The sequence below is a fragment of the Colias philodice genome, chromosome 20 (genome assembly GCF_061535455.1).
Source record: "Colias philodice isolate Cphi_HAF_F1 chromosome 20, ilColPhil1 Martin Lab GWU primary, whole genome shotgun sequence".
In the NCBI taxonomy this organism is placed as follows: Eukaryota; Metazoa; Arthropoda; class Insecta; order Lepidoptera; family Pieridae; genus Colias; species Colias philodice.
Window position 1 is genome coordinate 8,475,735 of NC_143105.1, and position 20,751 is coordinate 8,496,485.

Here is a 20,751-nt window from a genome sequence, read left to right on the forward strand (position 1 = left end):
GTCTTCATAGAAAACAGTTGGAATGCATAGCCTCGTCAAAGAACAATGCCTCATCGTAAAACTCACTTCTAGTTAAGCAGTTAAACGATGTGGGTAGGTAAATTATCTACAAACGTTATTTATCAGCCTACTCAAAGAAAAATATAACTTAACTGCGTAATTATAACCAAAGCGTAGAACCCCAAAGAACTTGGCCACTTAATCAATACGTACTGTCTTATCAAGCATCTTTCGCAAAGGTTTGACCCTTGAATGTCTAATTAGACTGGCAGCGTTTGTGTTGCCGGCATTAAGCAGTGTTGACATCGCGCGCGAACGAGCACGCTAGCGTGTCGTGATACAGATTAAAAATAGTCACGATGACGTACCGGTGCCACAGAGTATAAATTTGGAGGTTTGGGTTTGACCACAGATTAAACGTAACCCGTTGTTTAAATCTTAAGAAAACATATTTAAATAATATTCCAAAAAATTTTAGTCCGCATAGATTTTACTTACTTCTTTAAATGACGTTGTATTATAATTTATAATTATTAACCCGTTAGGTACCTATTATAAAAATGTTACATAAAATGTGTGTCCAAATTGTTATAGCATTGCATTGTATCTACCTGATAAAAGCATAGATAATATAACTTTGTTTTTCAGCTTATAAAAACAAAACACCTACTCGTATTATGCAATAAACAACAATCATGAATTTATTACCTATTATGAATTATATTTATTATTTATTTGTATAGAAAATCTTATAAATAATTTATGATATATCATCATAGTAAGATTAACAATAAGTATAAGAAACATCCATATTTATCAGTAAAATATACAGAAACTTTTTAAACCTAATTAATTATTCATTAATTCATAAATGCAAATTAAGCTTGGACACGAATAAATCATTATAATCAATTTGTTAAATAAACTGTCAAGTAAATATACCAGTTAAACAACGTAAAAAACAATGATTTTAAATTAAATATTAATCGTATATTTATTCATAAAAACAAAGAAGTATGTTTTTAATATTATCTGTAGTCACAAGCAATAGAACCCATAAACAAAAAAGGCGCGAACTTAAAAACTGGCCGAAAACAAAAAAAAGTAAATTCGAGAATAATTAAAAACGTATTCGAACAGATGTTGCCAACCGTTTTACAGTATGGCACGCGTCATGGTATATCACCCTTGACCAGCGAGGCGAAATAAAAAAAATCCATTTTACTTTTTGTTAGCTCGTTAGGGTTATAGTCTGTGGTCAAACGTTCCGAAATGAGGTGTAAACGTGCTTTAAGTTTTATATAGAACATATTTTTATGATATTTTTATGACGCCTTATTAGCTGTTGATTATCCGAAAAATTAATAACTGCAAAAAATTTTTCTAACTAAATAACTTAGGTCTACCATCATGTACATACACAAAAACCAGGTCCCCATTATTTTCAAAGTAGATAATATTTTGAACATAATATTATACACACAGAATATACAAAATACCGTGCTTGCAATACCTTTCCACGTAACATATACTTCAACAACTATTTTTAGTCTAATTACGGCCGCTTAGCATAAATACATAACCTAAAAATATCTGACAATTGCGTAAGATAACTCTCAATTATTATATGGAATTAGCATTCAATTTATATAAATTGGCTTATTTAACTGGATCTGCGTGACGCAGGGCTATAAAGTTATAGTAGTTAAGATTGCAAGTGTGAGGAGAAAGAAATAATGGGGCTTTTGCGCGAGCTTTATGTTACAATCGAATACTTAAATGTGAAAATGCTTTATAGATTTTTCCTGGTGAAATTTAAGTCTCAGGTAATAATATTTTCTGCTAGATAGAAACCCTATAGATGCGGTTTTTTGTGTACTGTAATGTAATGAAATGAAATGAATGCTTTTATTTTCAAAGTCACTACACGTTCGTTTCTCTCTAAAAGCTCTAATAGACTACAGGCCCATGTTGAAAAAAATTATGGATCATTTGAACCACCAGGTGACCTATCTAGAACGATATAAGAGCATAAAATAATAAAATTCAGAGTGCAGATGAGTCATGAGAATTCGAAAGCACAGGTAGAGATTTTTTCCCCTTGTCTCCATGATTTTTGTACGGCGTTGCGGAATAATGGATTAAAAGCAGTATAGCTTACAAGTGACGGCATTGTGCTGAATCTTATTATTTTATGCTCTTATATCGTTCTAGATAGGTCACCTGGTGGTTCAAATGACCCATAATTTTTTCAACATGGGCCTGTAGTCTATAAAAGATACCTATTAAATATTAGCGTATTCGGGTAAAATATCGATATATTTGGCTCCATAATAGCGATAGAGTATTGATTAATGATTTCATTTGTTTTGGAAAATAAAACACAAACTTTTTTAATTCATGAAAAATATGAAACAAAAGTCCACATTCTTGTGTGGTATAAAATAACTCTTGCAATTTCTTTTAGAGTTATTTTATAGGTAACAATATAGAATTATAGAAATGTTTTTACAACATAAAAATGTAGCAAACATACAAATAAAACATTTATGTGTAAGTTGAAATAATTTTACAAAAACAATTATCATATACATTTATTCACTACACCCCTTTACTATGAATAAACATGTACTTACAAATATGGATTTGATGCACTTAACATTGTTGCGATATACCTACAGTACGTAACTATATCTAATAAATAATATTTAATGATAAATTGTTCTCCTTGTAGAGTAGTGAAGAGTTTGTTTGTTAAATATTTTTTTATATACTTAATTATAAATGATTATTTAATTAACGAAGATGTTCGTTATGTGTTCGTTATTGTAATTTACGCGTGATGACACTCGTAGTGTTCGAATCGTGGGGTAAATAATATGTATAATGAATAAATCGCGTTTAAAATCAGTTAACCAGACTTTAATTCTTAAGAGGTTTCTTTAGAAATAAATCTAATATATAAAGCTAGGTGTACATTACAAATTCAAACAAATTAATAAATGCTTTTACTTATATAAATATGCCTGAAACGCGGGCAAGCGCTTACATTTTCATATTACGTACGATATTCTTTAAAAATGCAACCTAATATAATTAAGCTAACAATTTATAAAATTAGCGCCTTTACCTTAAAAACTTCACATGTTTGCAACAAAGATTAGGTACAGTTCCTTGAAAATAATTACGTAGAAAACTTACACTTGAAGCAAATTGCATTCAAAGTACAGAAAAACCTACGTGCGCTCATGTAATGACCTGAAAGCATAAATTAATTACCAAACATATATAACAAAAACATTTTAAATGCACATTAAAATAAAGAGGTTGCAAATTACATATAACCGCTTTGTTTGAACACATTAATCGAATATTAATAGTTTATTTTTTAATTGTGAACTACATAATATCAACTCTTTTCTTTATTTTCGAGTTAAATTAAAACACAGGATTTAATGATGGCAATGCAGCAATGAAATACCATATTGTATTTATGATTGCAGACTTAGTACATATTGGGTGACATAGTAAAACTGTCGTAGAACTACGAAGCAAATATTTTATGTTCTATAATCACTACATACTTACATAGTATCTCTTAGTTTCTAATCCTGTATTTAGTGTGCAATAAAGAATTTTTCATTCATTCGTTCATTCATAGTATAAAACAAAGTCGCTTCCTCTGTCCCTATGTCCCTAAAATCTATAAAACTACGCAACGGATATGGAGGCGGTTTTTTTAATAGATAGAGTGATTCAAGAGGAAGGTTTAAGTATATAATTTATTAGGTTTTAAACAAAGCGGGCCCGGGTGGTAAGCTAGTTTAACTATAAATATTGGGAAACTAGATTCATCATCATTGTCATAATAGTCTTTTTTAGATATACCTACGCCTGAAAACAAACGACAATTTGCTAATGAATCACGTTAAATTGATATTTCAAACACTTTGACTTCTTTACATAGTAATAGCTGTGGTAATAGTGTAACTTATCTAAATTCGGGAAAAGTAGTAGCTTACTACTACGAGTACTAAGAGTAGGTAGTAGTTTTCAAGTCGTCAAATATAAACACATTGCAAATACCCCACATTCTAACCAATTAGGGTACAATTTCCCTCCTTCGATAACCAAAATACCACGTCGCAGCTGACGCAAAATTAGGCTTTTTCACGATATTATGCATGTTCATCTAGACATTCTTAAGCTTATAAAAACGATGTTCACGTCAATCAAAGATATCATATACGGTATGATAATATATTCTTGTGCGTGCAATTTGCAATATACATTTTCATTGTCCACAAAAACATGTTTAAAGCCACTATGAGACTAATTTCTAATTAATTAGATACGCTTACAGTGATTAATTTGGATAGAATGCCGGATATTTTAATACGATACCACTTGTCTAGATTTTAGTAGGAATTATGTTTCTTTGGAAAAAGACATACAATTGTTTTTTATTTACGTTATCGATGGTTGGTTATTTAATCGACACAAAATATAGAAATGAGGTTAATGTTAAAGGTAGAGCCACAGTATTACAATATTATGTAGAGCCTTGTTAAAAAAGCTCTGCTAAAAAATGAAACTGTGACGATGGAATTTTATTAATTTTTTGTTAGTTTTATAAAAGAAAAATATATTTTAACAGTGTTTACTTTAAACACGCTCCTTCACAAATAAATAATTGATACGCGATTCCATAAATTGCAATCTCCTTTTAAATGTTCAGAAGATAACAGTAGATTTAATATTCAATTTGAAAAAACGTCGATAGTGCTATAATGACGATTATAATGGGTGATAAGACCAACGTATAGTGACGCGCCGACGTTATCGATACATCGAACGGGTTATCTTGATCGTAGGAAAGTAATAAATCTATTAAAATACCGACGTTTATAAAATTGAGATTAAACTTGATACCAAATCGTAGCTAGTGTTTACCTTTTGAGTATAGGAAAGGGTTTTTCTAGATATAGTTGTAGGTACTTATAACAAAATGATGCAGGTAGGTAGTTACTCAATTTCAATATTTTGTTTTTTATTGCGGCGCGTTTACTTTCCGATAAAACTTTAACCTAGTTATTTAAAATTTCGTGCATGCATCAAATCGTTAGAATCATTCAATTTAATGGCCCATAAAATTATCATAAATTACCCATACATCAGCATAAAAGATGATAATCAAAACCCAAATTAAAAACAGAGCAACCATAAACTCAATCAAAGATATCGATATCGATAATTATATCTATGTAAATCAAAAGTATCGATACTCCAGCAGGCATCACTAGCGACACATGGTGAGTCCCACGTATGCCGGTAATTGGCCGTTGGAACAAACACTATCCTTTATTTGTGAACCCGAAAGCGAAAACTTAAATTACACCGATCGCCATTTCAAACAACGCGGACATTTTGATTTTCACTCAGATTAATATTGACAGGACAAATTTTATTTAATCTGTGCTTATGATGAATGGCGGGAAGTCACGGAATAATAGCAATTCGCGAGCTATTTTAAGAATTAGTTTACATTGTTCAAGAACTTTAGTGTTTAATATTTACTTGAAATTATAATAAGTGGGTAAACAGTTTAACCTAAATGAAATCTAGAGTATCAATATTTGGAATTCTCTGAATATTTACTGTAGTTGTTCGTATATTCTAGAACGACACTAAATTATATTTTTTACGTACATATAGGTAACAATATATCTTAATATGCTAATCTAATACCTACTTATCACAGAGAGTCAATAGAAAATGTACATACATTTGTAATGTACATAGCTATAATAAGATTATTACAAAGCAAATGCTATTGGCTTGTGTTTTAACAATTTATTTATACAATTTTAGTCCTTAAATTCATTCGGTATAAGAATGTTTTTGGCTTGTCGTTTTATTGTGCAAATAGGGATGCTGTGAGGGGTGAATCCCTAATTCAATTGAGATGGGAATTGTCACCTTTAACCACGCCTTTCAGGGGCTTAATATATAAAAGCTTATCATTTATGTGTATTTAGTAGGTACAAAATACAAACAAATATTTTATTAGTTTAGTAAATAGTTCTTAACGAATTAAATATTAAATATGAAAAATAACAATTAAAAATTAAAATGATAAAGCAGAAAAACTTTGATAAACTTTTTCCCAGTCACCATCTTTGTTCCCTGGTTATTTATATGAACAAATAAGTCATAGAATAAGTTTTGTAAAACTATTTTAACTATTTTAAGCTTTTAACATGCTAGTTAAAGCTTCAAAATTCTAATATTCTTCAAAAATTATTATTTTTTTAACCAAAAATAAATTAACCAATGAATTATTATCAAATAACAAACTAATAATATCTGTTTTCCAGTGGTCATGCACAAGGAGAAGGAAGAGCTGCACACACACAGACGCGAGCACGCACACTACGACCACGTTATGCCTGACGGTGAAATGTTCTTACAGGTATAGTACAATAGATTATGTATTTATAATTAGTTAAATATATTATTGAAATCCTTCAACAAATATTTCAACAGAGGCCCTAACCATGGGGTTAGGGCCCCTATACATGGGCCCATAGGCCATACATGGGTATAGGGGGAGGTTTTTGTTAAGGAACCATTACTTTTTGAATTTTGATTCATAAATATAAGGCAGGCAGAGCAGAAAAATGGCAGGTTGCTATAAATAATTATTCGGCTCAATCGATAACGAAGTAATGTATGATACTTTATAATTAGGAAAAAGGAACGCATGTGAAATCATAGACAAAACTATTAATTCATTTTATTACAAACAAATTTGAAACTTGAAATAATATTATAACAAAGAAAATATCAAACTCGAACCACAATAATTAACTCAACAGAACAATAACACAACCAATAATTCGTCATAAAATTTTTGGTAAGCCTGGTAGCGAATTACATGCAATGCCAATGAAACGGCTACATAAATACATCGTCAATAAATCTATAGCCGCTGTAAGCTATAAATAAACCTTCCTCTGTACGCGATATTTCACGTTTTCGATCGGTTGTGACGCGTTCCCAATGTCTTGTGCGGTACGACTTTTAATTTTTTTGTTAGTGGTAAGGTGAGTCGACTGTGGTAAGGGATCACTCCCGTTCATAAACATGGGTATTGGTAGAGCCTATGCAAGTGTATTGCCCAATTTTAAGGGTTAAGAGATAAGGAAAGAATTGGCGATGAAAATGTAATGGAAGAAAAAAAGGGCTAATTGACTTAATTTGTTTTAAGTGTGTATCGTAAATCATAAGTAACATAATAAAAGGATAAATGGCATGTAAGATAATGATTAATTTGCTGGACATTGTTATACTATTATTTGTGTTTGGAATGTTGATAGAAATATTTTTTTGGATAACATAAAACAATTCATTTTTACAGACATTATGATACTTCTGAGAAACCGTATGTAAACATAAAACAAAAGAAATAAGAATTATTGAGTCAAAATAAAACAGTTATAATAAACTAGCGGTCCGCCCCGGCTTCGCCCGTGGTACATATTTCGCAATAAAAGATAGCCTATGTTCTTTATCAGGGTCTAAAGATTATCTGTGCCAAATTTCATCAAAATCGGTCCAGTAGTTTATGCGTGAAAACCATACATACATACATACATACATACAAACCTTTCCTCTTTATAATATTAGTATGGATAGTCGTGATGTTTACGACTTTTCCAGACTGCAGTCGACCATACAACGGCATGAAACTTTAAAAGATTTTTTTTATTATTATATTTTATACAAGTAACCATTCTATCAGTATTGTTTTTTTTTTTATATTGCCCAAATATCGTGTCGTACAATACAGCGAAAACAGTAAATGTAGAAAGAGCTCTATATACCAGTAAATAAACTAAATGAAAACACAGATTACATCTTTTGTTAGTGTCTTAACCTTTAATATAAAGTTGATAATTAACGGCTAAATAATTTAAAAATATTTTATTGTTAAATACTTGTAAGTATTCGTATTACGACTCATATAATATTATTCATTGTTGTTTAAGGGGAAAGAATTTGTCATGTTTTATATTATTTATTTTTTTTATTATCGAAATAATCGATGATTGTCCATTTTAACGAACATTCTTTAACTTAAAATACATAAAAACAGGCGTGGTCGAAAGCAAATAAGTACTAACTTCGATCGAAAGCTTACCCATCTACTGTACAAAATAACTAAATTACTAAAAATAAAAATACTCAAACATGTCAATATTGTCCTTTATTTAACAATAAATTGTTATTTTTCAGGCACTCAATGGCTTCCTTATGATCCTGACTTGTGAAGGAGAGGTTTTCTTCGCAACACATAGCATCGAAAGTTATTTAGGATTTCACCAGGTTGGTATCATTTTTACTACACATTTATTAAAACTATTATATTATGTTTATCTAGTTATAAAGATTAAAAAGTAACCTAATAATTGCATTTCATAGCCTTAAATCTCCAAAATTATATGGACAACTATATTTCTATTGAAATAAAAAAATATATATACAATAGGTTTACGTAGTTACTTTAAACTTGTAGATATATAAGAATTATATTATTCATATCGTAGTAGAAGCTATGATGTAAAATATCATAGAGAACCCGACCGTATTCTAAACAGTACCCTTTTATTTCACAATTTTTCACACATCCATTAATTAATTAAACTAAAGTCATACTTCATACTTACACCAACTTCCGTATTCAGTAAGTCAAATTAATTATCCTGACCACCTTAATTATGTGGAAAAACGCGAAAATGCCATATTATTAATCAAGGAAATAAACAATACAACGATCCTCAAGCTTGGAACTCTATAAAAATATTAATTACAACGATAAGTACTTTAATACGCTTTTACTGTTAAATTATAATGTTGACCCGAAAAATTCGGTTGACTAATGAAATTATACAGAAATATCAACATCTGATAAACGTATATATTTGTATAATGGTATGTAAGAACTTTGTGTTAGCGGTATTATGTAAAAACGTAGGGAACAAATAAATAAGGTACTTTAAATAAGGTAAGTAATGAATTAGGATTGGAATTATTTACTTTGAGCAATAGGTACCTACTTTAATATATTGTTAATCCGAATAAGTGTTTTGGTTTCTTTCCATTACGATAAATAACCTACTTTGGCATAAATACTACTCAGCATATCTCTGAAGAAATCAGTTTGAATTAAATTGCTATAACTCGTAAGTATATATTATCATTAATTTATAACAATTCTATGAATAGTTCTAGAAAGCACAGCAGACGAATTCATAATGAGCCAGACAAAAAACTTAGCGCATATCAAGCGTCGTTAAACCCACTGTATTACAGCTAATAAACCTGCAGTGAAATATCACAAGAAACCCCAATTTTGGCCCGTTACCAACCCTCCTATAAAACTTTCATTTCACAATCGTATAAATTTTAATCCACCCCTGGTTTTCTTTTGTTTTGTGTCGAATCAAAAATGTTACTTTACCTGCAACATTAAGTGCCAAAGATTATGTTGGTAGACGTGCTTCGTGCAGCTTAACTCGTCCTGATAAACGCGGGACGTATCGGGAAAGTAAAGGCTAACAATATATTTGTTCACTTTATTCCCCACTGGAAAGTATTTGAACTTTTATCTTATAAAATAGATACTTTTTGTAAATTGTAACTTGCCCTTGCTAAAAGACTTATGTAGTGTTGCACCCGCGCCATGAACTTGGAGAAACGTAGGTATTATAATTCAAGCCTTTTTTGCATAATAACATCTATAAGATTAACCACGAATTAAATTAAATACGCATTATCAAACTATATTTAAATGTTGATCAAAAACCAAAATGATCCGATAAAACTATAAAATGTTCCTAACATTAGCCGTATCTGCGTCCCCTTTATTCAGGCTCGCCACGGGGGTGGGTTGCGATAAAAGTTAATCGATTTCAAAATCATTAAATCGGCTGTACTTGCTACTTCCTGACGCGGGCACGTGCCACCGAGTAATCGATATACACTTTGATTAAACTAAATAAACTCGAATGTCCGTATCGATTCCGAATCGATTCCATTTCAGACATTGAATAATGAGCGACAAATGTTAGATTGACTGGGAGTAATTAATGAAGCACGCTCGCTGTCGTTGTTACATAATTATTGTCTCGTTCTGTCAAGTTTTGCTTCGAAATGGACATTGCGGGATAACGCGATTTATTATTTAAGACGTGGAGAACAGACTAATGTTAATGTGGACTCTCAATGTATTCGAAACGTTACAATTATGAAGACATTTAATTTTATATCCTTGGATTAGTAACAACTAAGTAACAAACATGCATTGTCCTTTGCTTTAAATATTTCTTTCTTACATATACACAATAATCCAGTACTCCTAAAGCAATATTAAATTCTATATCATCAATCACAACATCACAATAAGATAAACGCTCTCACAATAGGTACAAGCATCAACATTACCCAACATTTTACCTTCACCGATCTACACCAGTGAAATAATAAGTTTATTTAAAAATTACTATAATTTCCACCCTCCGAGGGTCGGTAGATTGCCAAGCTGTCTCACCAGGTGGCCGCCATCGACCCGAGGCACATTACACCCTAATGCCATAGTTCACCGCTCTGTTTAAATGACCATAACTACATTGTTTTAAAATTTAGGAGCATTTTGTCTGTTCTTGTTTCTAATCATTATAATCTGTTAATGCTTTAAAACTTTTCATACAGTTTATCGATTAATAAGGTTGTGGTAGGTTGTGATTTTATTCAGTATCTATTAACTGTGTGAAGGATGTTTTCCACTAAATTAATATTGCTATTTCAAATGAAATATGTACATGCAAGACGCAATCGTCGCAATAATTTATTTTCAAACTTTTTTCATTTTATTAAAATAAGCTGAAAATATAGGATTTCCAACTTTCTTCTGACCATATTCAAACAAGACATTATTGTAACTAATGTTCATTTAATGATATCGCCACGCTAGTAAATTTTACCAATGTATCCAATGAACCATAAAAACATAATATTGCAGAAACAAATAACATATCAACAAAACAATATTTCTTACCATAGCAACGATAACCCCTAAAAGAGGAACAAAAAGCAATTACCAAACAAATCATCCTCTGACATTTAATGCCATCGCAATATGTTCGAACCCACATTCAAACATTACCGTACCCTTGCTAACTATATAACCTTTGGGTTACGTTTTGTACGCTCATGATTCATTTACATGTCAGTCCAAAACTAGGGGGCCCAGTGTTGCGCCTTGCACAACCCCATTGATTATCAATTAGTTTTCTGCTTGGATCATTTGTTGTCGGCGCATTATCCACACTGTTTATACGAATTTGTTATACGATGTGTTAAAATTCAAATTTATAGAGCCATAATGGAAAATATGCCGTAGCACGTTGTGTTAAGGTTGTCATTGGCTATAACGAATGTAGAAATGAACATATCCATCTTCGTTACAGATGATTCTTTAATGACGGGTCTCGAATCGATTTTAGGGTCATCGATGCTTTATTGATTTACGGTTCAGTTATTACTTGCTCTTTTTACACTGATGAATAGGTCTTTTAACGGCTTATCAAATAATTATCTTGTTATTTTGACTATATTGATTATCATTGAATTACATTAGGCTTTGATTTGCTTATCATAACATTATTGATGAGAAAGTTTGTGTTCATTAACCATACATTTAATTTTGCTTAGTTACATCATTACATTTAACTTTTTTTCGTGTAATATCTTCTTTAATCTTGGTAGGTATATCAACATTGGAACAAAATTAACTTATATTTAATTTTCTAGTCAGACATAGTCCACCAGTCGGTGTACGAGCTGGTACACTCTGAGGACCGGGAGGAGCTTCAGCGGCAGCTCCTGTGGAACTCCTTCCTTCAGCCAGAGGTCAGCAACCTCACTCTGCAGGACGTGTTGAGGCCGGAACGAGCGCATCTGCTTGAGAGGAGCTTTACTGTACGCTTTAGATGTCTTTTGGATAATACTTCTGGCTTCCTAGTAAGTATACAATTAAGAGTTAATTTCAACATTTGCCATAATTGTTTTCAAGGAAACATAATAACATAATCGTTTGATTTCAACTGCATTTTTGTAACAAAACTTACAATTAAAGAATATATTTTCTTGAATATTCAAGATAAAGAATGTGTGTAACTCTTACTCTAAAAATTTTTTTATTTTTTTTGGTTCGAAACCTTTTTTCTTGCGTTCCAAACATACAAACATTAATTGAATTTATTATTTCTCTTTTATACCTCTACGACCTTCCACGCCATCTATCAAGAGTTAGCTAAAACATTATATCAAAATATTCACCTTTTTCAGAGGTTAGACATCCGAGGTAGAATAAAAGTATTACACGGGCAGAACAAGAAAACCGAAGAGCCTCCATTAGCGTTATTTGCAATCTGCGCGCCCTTCGGCCCTCCGAGCCTCTTGGAAATCCCTCAGAAAGAAGTCATGTTCAAGAGCAAACACAAACTTGATCTATCTCTAGTCTCTATGGACCAAAGGTAAGTAGAATATTTTTTATGACACCCTATACTATTATAGACGCTTAAGTTTCTGATAATAATATGTATGTTTATAATTTTTCTAGATTTTCTTTTTGATGGCTCTATGATCTTTAGCACGAATAAAAATTTTGTAGGTAGTCTGTATTTCTGAAATTAAACATTATTCATTATAAAACTAGCAGTACTTTTGGTAGTAATAAATCATAAGTAGGTAATCTGATCTTCTATATAGCGCATTTATAAGACGAATTATATATAAAGTGGTTGATATTATAAAGCAAGTTTCGGAATGTCTTTTACACAATGAGTACAACAATGAGTTTATGTCGATTAAAGAGTTCTTATTTCTTACACCCTAGATATCCAAGAAAACTATACAACTTCCTTAAGCAATTACAAATACGTTGAACATTTTATAAACTTAAAATCCCACGTAGACATGGATACATTACCTAACCACAAAAAACCACCGCCCGACCACAAAAGCTCATGCTTAACTATAAAAGTATTAAAAATACCGTGTCCCATACAAAATGTATAATTGTTATACACGTACGCCGTGTCCAAAGGAATTATTTATAGTTTAAAGGCGTTAGATTAAAAAATATTCCGGCTTTTTGAATAACAATTGGAAGTGTTATGTAAGCTATGTATTATAGGTATTCTTGCAACTTATAAGAATGATTTTCTTCGAATTTTTCATTAAATATCATATGTCAAATTCGTACAGAACGACTATAATATTATCTTTCCTAATAAAAATTGTAATACCAAAAAATTATTTACTTTTGAACTTAAAAAAATATACAACTTATAAAGCTTTGCAATGGAAAATATTTTTTTAATAAATAGTAGTTTCATGATTCCTGCAATAGTATAGCTAAAACTAACTGAAACTATTTTTTTTTTATTTCAGAGGGAAGATGCTTCTAGGCTACACAGACGCCGAGCTCGCGAATATGGGAGGCTATGACTTAGTGCATTACGATGACCTGGCTTATGTTGCTAGTGCTCATCAAGAATGTAAGTACTTTCCAATTAAAACCTGAACACGTAGGAAGATAACTTCTAAAGAGCAATAGCATAGATATTCTAACGATTAAAAGCACCAATTAAACCGTGGATTACGAGAGGTATTATAAAGTGTATAAGAAAACGGGACAAAATGCACATCAAAGTTAAAAAAAATCCAAGTGATGTGATTCTGAAGGATAATTATACTAGGTATAGAAATATTTGCTCTAAGATAATTAAAAAACTTAAAAAAGACTATTTTAGAAATAAATTAGAACGGAGTTTGGGAAATATCAAAGAATCGTGGAGTGTCATAAAAGAATACTGCTTTCTAAACGCTAAGAGAGAACTATCATCTGAACTTTTAAACTGTCATAGCACACCGTTGGAGTCTTTAAACACTGTTAACCAATATTTTACAACAGTTGGGAGTAAGCTTGCAGAAGCAATCCTTCATAACCTGAAAAGGAACGAAAAAGATCTAGCACGGGAAGCTTCTCACCTCACAGGACCGGTTCACTCAATGGTGGTCACAAACACTGATTCTATAGAAGTAAATAAATTAATATCGTCACTAAAAGTAGACAGTGCTCCTGGCCACGACAATATCACCACAAAATTCATTAAGGACTTTAAAATATATCTATCTGAACCAATTTCTTATGTTTGTAACTTAAGTCTTGAGTCTGGAGTTTTTCCGAGGACTTTAAAAAAAGCAGTTGTGGTACCCATTTATAAAGGTGGATTAAAATCTGAACCAACTAACTACAGGCCAATATCTCTTTTAAGTGTACTGTCGAAGATCCTTGAAAAGCTTTTTAATAATAGATTAGTCACATATTTGGAAAGAAAATCACTCCTAAACGACAATCAATTCGGATTTCGCAAGGGCCGTTCAACCGAGGATGCAATCCTGCATCTTACATCACTAATCACATCATATGTGGATAATGGTTACAAGTGTCTCAGTGTGTTCCTTGATTTGCGTAAGGCTTTTGACACGGTGTCGGTCCCTATCTTAATTTCAAGGCTTGAAAACCTTGGTATAAGAGGTGTAGCTATCGACTGGCTGCAAGACTATCTGACTAATAGAGAGCAAGTGGTGCGCCTTGATAATTTAACGAGCAGCAATGCAGCTTGCACATACGGTGTTCCACAGGGGAGCACACTGGGACCTACGTTGTTTTTAGCGTACATAAACGAGTTATGTAGTCTCCCTTTACATTCTGCAAACACAATCATGTATGCTGATGATACAGTAGTTATCTTCCACGCCAAATCGTGGAGTGATTTGAAATTGATAACTGAAAAAGAGATGTGCAAAATCACTGCTTGGTTAGAAGATAGCCTGTTGTCAATAAATGTTGAAAAAACTAACTACATCTGTTTTGGTAAAAGAATTTCTTCCATGCCTGGTAATCAATACAAAATTACTCTACATTCATTCCCCTGCAATAGGACATTAACATCAACTCCTCAGAATACTATTTGCACATGTGAAGAAATTAAAAGAACCTACGAAACAAGATATCTAGGTGTAATAATGGATGACAAATTAAGATGGGAACAACATATAAATAGCACAGTAAAAAGAATCAGAAGACTTATATTCGTGTTCAAAAATCTTCGGTCTATTGCCAACACTACTCTGCTCATCCAGGTATACAATGCTCTTTGCCACTGTATACTAACTTATTGTATATCTGTCTGGGGAGGAGCCTGCAAAACTCTAATGCTGCCTGTAGAAAGGGCGCAAAGGGCTGTTCTTAAGGTTATGTTCTACCTTAATTATAAACATCCTACTACTGATATATACAACAAATCAAATGTTCTTAGTGTTCGAAAATCTTATATTTACCAGTGCGTCCGCAGAAAACATCGCATGATAGATCTTTCTAATACAGAGGTAAAAAGACTTAATCGGCTACCTATCCCCTCAACCTCATCCAAATTCGCTCAACATCAATATGAATTCTTAGCAACAAAATTGTATAATTTGTTAAATAGTAAATACAACGTTAGGGTTTTAAATCATAATAAAATTAAACGAGTTGTGAAAGATTGGCTAAAAGATATGGATTACGAAGAAACAGAAAAATTAATGATAGTAAATCACTAGGACGTATTCAACCACCCACCCACATGTCATACGTACTAACTTACTCACATGCTCTACACAAACACACACATGCACACACACAAACACATACACACATGCAAACACACACACACACACACACACACACACACACACACTATATATATATATATTTATTATATGCGAACAGATACGTGCACACAATATTTATAATGGGAATGACTTCTTAAAATTGAAATATTAACTTCAGTTTTTCCTTTTTTTTTTGTATAGATATAGTTATATTTTTTTTTTTCTCCTTTTATCTATTTTTACTGTATAAACATAAAACTGTGAGTTTGCAGAAACATATAAATATAATATAGATATAAAGACTGGGAAGAAACTGGCCTTCGAAACACAGTTTACCACTAGTTCGAAGGTCAGGGTCTGAACATAATGCTGTACCTGTTTCTTGAAAATAAATTTTTTTTATTATTTTTTTTTATTATTCTAAATGATTGGAAATATTTGAAAAGAAGAACAGTAGGTATAGAAATAAAATTTGATTAAAAATAACTTTTGTGCCTCTTTCTTTCGAAATAATTAAAAAACAACCAGATGACATTGATGAACACAAATCTGAAGAACGACCCCCTAAAAATAATTTCCTTCGTATTATTGAATATTATTATTAAACCGTTATTTTTTTCCTTCATAGACTAATATTATTAGAAACTAAATGTTATTCTTCTGTATTATTTTCAGTACTAAAAACTGGAGCATCAGGTATGATCGCATATCGGTTCCAAACAAAAGACGGGCAATGGCAGTGGCTGCAAACATCCTCAAGACTCGTGTATAAGAACTCCAAACCCGACTTTGTTATTAGCACGCATAGACCGTTAATGTGAGTATATTTTTATTTAATCAATTGCTTATTGTTATTTAGTTTTCAGTTATTTTAGTAGTTTGTATAGGTGACTTTACCGGTACCTATTCGTTTTTAGTTATGTTAGAATTATTAATTAATGTAAAGCGCCCAACTTAACGGTAGTTGGATAAGGTAGAATAGGATAAGGTAGTTATTAAAACAATTACATAGTATTGCAACATCGTTTATTGCATTGTGTACAATATCTTATTAAAGTAATATCCCATTGCATATGAATATTGAAATGATTGAGATATTTTCTGACAATTTTAAGAAAGTCTTATTCTATTCTCAGGGAGGAAGAAGGCCGAGATCTCCTTGGCAAACGGACCATGGACTTCAAAGTGAGCTACCTCGACACCGGCCTCACCAGCTTATACTTTTCCGAAACGGAACAACTCTCTGGTTGCGAGTCCACCGTCACCACACCACCCAGAGCCGCGAGACGATACAAAACTCAACTACGGGACTTCCTCTCCACGTGTCGGAACAAACGACGAATGCCCAGTACTCCAGCACCGCCTCCAGTTGACTATCTAGCGGCTGACGCTGTAGCAGCCGCGTACACCAATCTAAACGGAGCCTATACCGCGCCGTATGGGGAATATCCACCGGCTCCAGCGCTGCACTACCCGCCTCCACCGTTAGACGATAGGTTCCTTGCAGCGGACAACCTCTTCCATCAATACAAGCCGTTGTCCTACCACTACACGTATCCTCCGAACGGGTTTCTAGAGCCCGCCCCGCCGGGGTACGAAGTGGCGCCTGCGTACCGGCCGCCGTCGCGGGAGTATTATATGGATGCTCGGTACGCGGCGCCCGAGCGGCGGTCACCGGGGGCGCCGGGCGGGGGCGCGGGGGCGCCAGGTGGGGGCACGGGGGCGCCAGGTGGGGGCGCGGGGGGCGAGGAGCGGCTCGAGCCGCGGCAGACGGTGCTGATGTGGGGCGCGGGCGCGCAGGAGGCGCCGGCGGAGTTCTCCCCGCCGCAGGTGTGGCGCTACCCGGCGTACCACACGGCTGAGGCCACGCAGTAGCTTGCCTGACCTACGGTTTTGTTGCTGGAATTGCATTGCAAAGCACATTGTTTCTATCTTGTCATGTTGTGTACACGAGAATGTATCACCAGAAAGACACTTAGACTCATTCATACAACTTTACTTTTAAACTATTGTCTATTCAATAAATATAAATCTTAATTTTAAACCAATATTCAACTTCCTAATAAAATTAATATGAAATTCACTGAATTTCATATTATTGACAAAATTTTGTAACAATCTTAACTTACAAATAAGTTTTACACAAAACTATAAATTTCTTCTGCATGCAATTCACCTTCAAAGTGCACTCATTCATAAAATACTTGAGACAATTTCAGCAACAGAGTTGCATCTCAAACAGGGTCCATCCATTGTAAATACTAAATGTAATTAATTATATCTACGAAACAATATATAAATAAACGTAGTCGTCCGTTTGTCGCCACGCATTGACACGATTTAGTTCATATTGTGTAAATATTTATATAATTTTGTATGCTTTAGCTTCTAGGATAATAGTGATGTGTGTATTAAATAAAAATAAGAGTAATAGCTCAAATATAAAATATAGTTTTTGCGCTTAACGTAATCAAACATATCATAATGCATGTACCGTCCCTATAAATACTTTAACAATTACAAAACCAGACATTTACTTACAACAACCAACCAAACACCGATCATTATTTAATATGATTAAAAACGCAAACTAGATTTTTTCCTTAAGTTTTCCACCAAACATCAACTACATATTTTACTTGGAAAATATATTTTTACATCAAAGATATTGTTAAAATTTATAGGGACACAGCACCGCCTTGCCAACGCTAAAACACATGTACATACACGCGTGCCTTCACAATTAAATTTAATTATTCATAATTATTAATTAATATTAATTAATAATGAACAATTGCATTGCTACAGTGAGGCGTTGGCTGGGCGGGTCTTCCGACAACGTAGAATAAGTTTAGTTTAATTTATTGATATTATATTACGAGGACTTGAATTGAAAAATATCATGAATACTGTAATTTATTTATTTTAGTACAATTGTTAACTTTCTGTGTTCATTGGATGAAAAACGTTGGCTAATTTCCGCAAATCAATCTAACTTATTATTCTATGAATTTAGCCAAGAACATTATAATGTTATGTATGACAGCATTGCTATTATATAAATAATAATATTATTAATAGTGCTTTATCAATCCTGTGTGTATTTTTTTGTGATCAGTGCGATTAAGTCAGTATTACTTCAAACTTAAGAGCTACTTTATTTTGTATGTTTGTAAAATATAATATCTGATGTAGAGACAATTTTAATTGTGTCTAGTAATTTCTTGAAATAACAGATAACACAAAAAAGAGCCTGTGTCAGAAGTGAAACTTCTTTGGCAAGATTCAAAGATACCAAAATCGTCGCCTTACTCCATGACGCGACCATGAAATTTAACTCTCAACGCGCAAGAAGATTCACTTCAAACTGTCAAGTGCAATTGAGGAACATACCAATATTCTTACTTAATAAACAACGTTCTTTAAGATAAAAATGAAATTCTTCGTCTTTCGTGATATAATAATCAAATGGTCTTCTCATTGTATATTCGGTATATCAAAACGGGTGAACCGACGTTAGTTTTGTATCAATCGAGTCATTTAACGAATTTATCTTCCATTGCAAGTTCCACTGAATTTGTTATTTATTAAATCGAAAAATTAATGATAATTTAGTTATAGTAACCAATAAGTATAGCACTTTTTCTTACCACGTTATTGCATGTGAAATGCAGATTTAATATGCAAGTGTGAACCAACATAAACTTATATAAATATGTCTGATAAAAATATTACAATTCGATAGATTTTTGTGCCACTAAATACAGTTGCAATATTATTACAAGTGTGTTATTATGAAAAATCAGACGAAATATCCGTAGCCAGTAATAGTTTAAATAGCTGTCGAAATCCAGTCTTTTAAGAGCAGATTCGATGGTCGTTAAAACCCCACATCACATGTCCAATTTCACGTTAAATAAAAGAATAAACAAAAAGGAATGTTATAAAACATCGAGACAAAACAAATATATATATGGCCAGTCCTCTAATTATTTTTAAAAATGTTTTGTAGTTGTGAAATATAATATAGTTTTTTTCAAACCCTATGAATCCAATATCACTTGCATAAACGAAAATATTGAAACGTATTTCCTCCACTTATATTGTATTATGACGTCACCTTAAAATTAATATTTAAATTATTCCTTGAAACTGTAAATAAACTAGGATAGACGCTTTAATTACCTATGTATTATTAATATTTATAATTATTCAAGTAAACAATGAAATTCTGTATTTATTTTAGTTTAGCATAATGATGTAATATAATGAAAATTAAATAAATTTTTCATGCCACTGATAATGTGTTTTATGATTGTTCCCACAGCCCACCCCACTTCCCATTCACGAAAACATTAATATCTACGCAATACTTGTATACGTAGTATATTATTATTAGTCTGTGGCAATACACATTTAGTGCATATTAATATTATTTATTATTTTACTTTATAAATTTACTGGTCCGATTTGAAAAATTCCTTCGGTGTTAGAAGATAGCCATAAGATAGCCCATTTATCGAGGAAGGCTAAAACCACCTGTGATCATCACGCTAAAACTTATTTAAAAATTGTTAACAGCGCCATCTGGAGCTTTTCTCTATAACTAATATAAGTTAAAGGTACATGAAGGTTAAAGTGAAGGCTTCTAGAGAATGTAACGTCTTTTCTACAGATGGCGCTAATCTAAAATCTATACTAATAAAGCTGTAGAGTTTGTTTGATGATTTGAACAGGCACAGCTCCTGTTGGTCTTAGCGAGATGATATTATATAGCCTATAGCCTTCCTCTAACTAACACCGAAAGAATTATTCAAATCGGACTAGTTCCCGAGATAAGCGCGTTCAAACAAACAAACTCTTCAGCTTTATAATAGTAAATTATAAGTATAGATTAGTAATAGAAGTAGAGAGAAAAAAACGTTTTCATAATATTTAAAATAAATTTAGTTTCGTTAATTATCA

General features: G+C 32.4%; 1 protein-coding gene across 1 annotated transcript in view; it reads left to right on the plus strand.

Moving 5' to 3' along the window:
• The window catches only part of ss (aryl hydrocarbon receptor spineless), a 101,062-nt gene extending 80,979 nt beyond the window's left edge, over window positions 1-20,083 (plus strand). The window contains exons 3-9 of the mRNA XM_089708087.1: window positions 6,378-6,472; window positions 8,299-8,388; window positions 11,875-12,084; window positions 12,412-12,599; window positions 13,519-13,625; window positions 16,462-16,603; window positions 16,923-20,083. Coding sequence (XP_089564213.1) covers window positions 6,383-6,472; window positions 8,299-8,388; window positions 11,875-12,084; window positions 12,412-12,599; window positions 13,519-13,625; window positions 16,462-16,603; window positions 16,923-17,661 — 1,566 coding nt within the window. The 5' untranslated portion in view covers window positions 6,378-6,382 and the 3' untranslated portion in view covers window positions 17,662-20,083. The remainder of the gene's footprint in view (window positions 1-6,377; window positions 6,473-8,298; window positions 8,389-11,874; window positions 12,085-12,411; window positions 12,600-13,518; window positions 13,626-16,461; window positions 16,604-16,922) is intronic.
• The last annotated feature ends 668 nt before the right edge of the window (window positions 20,084-20,751 follow it).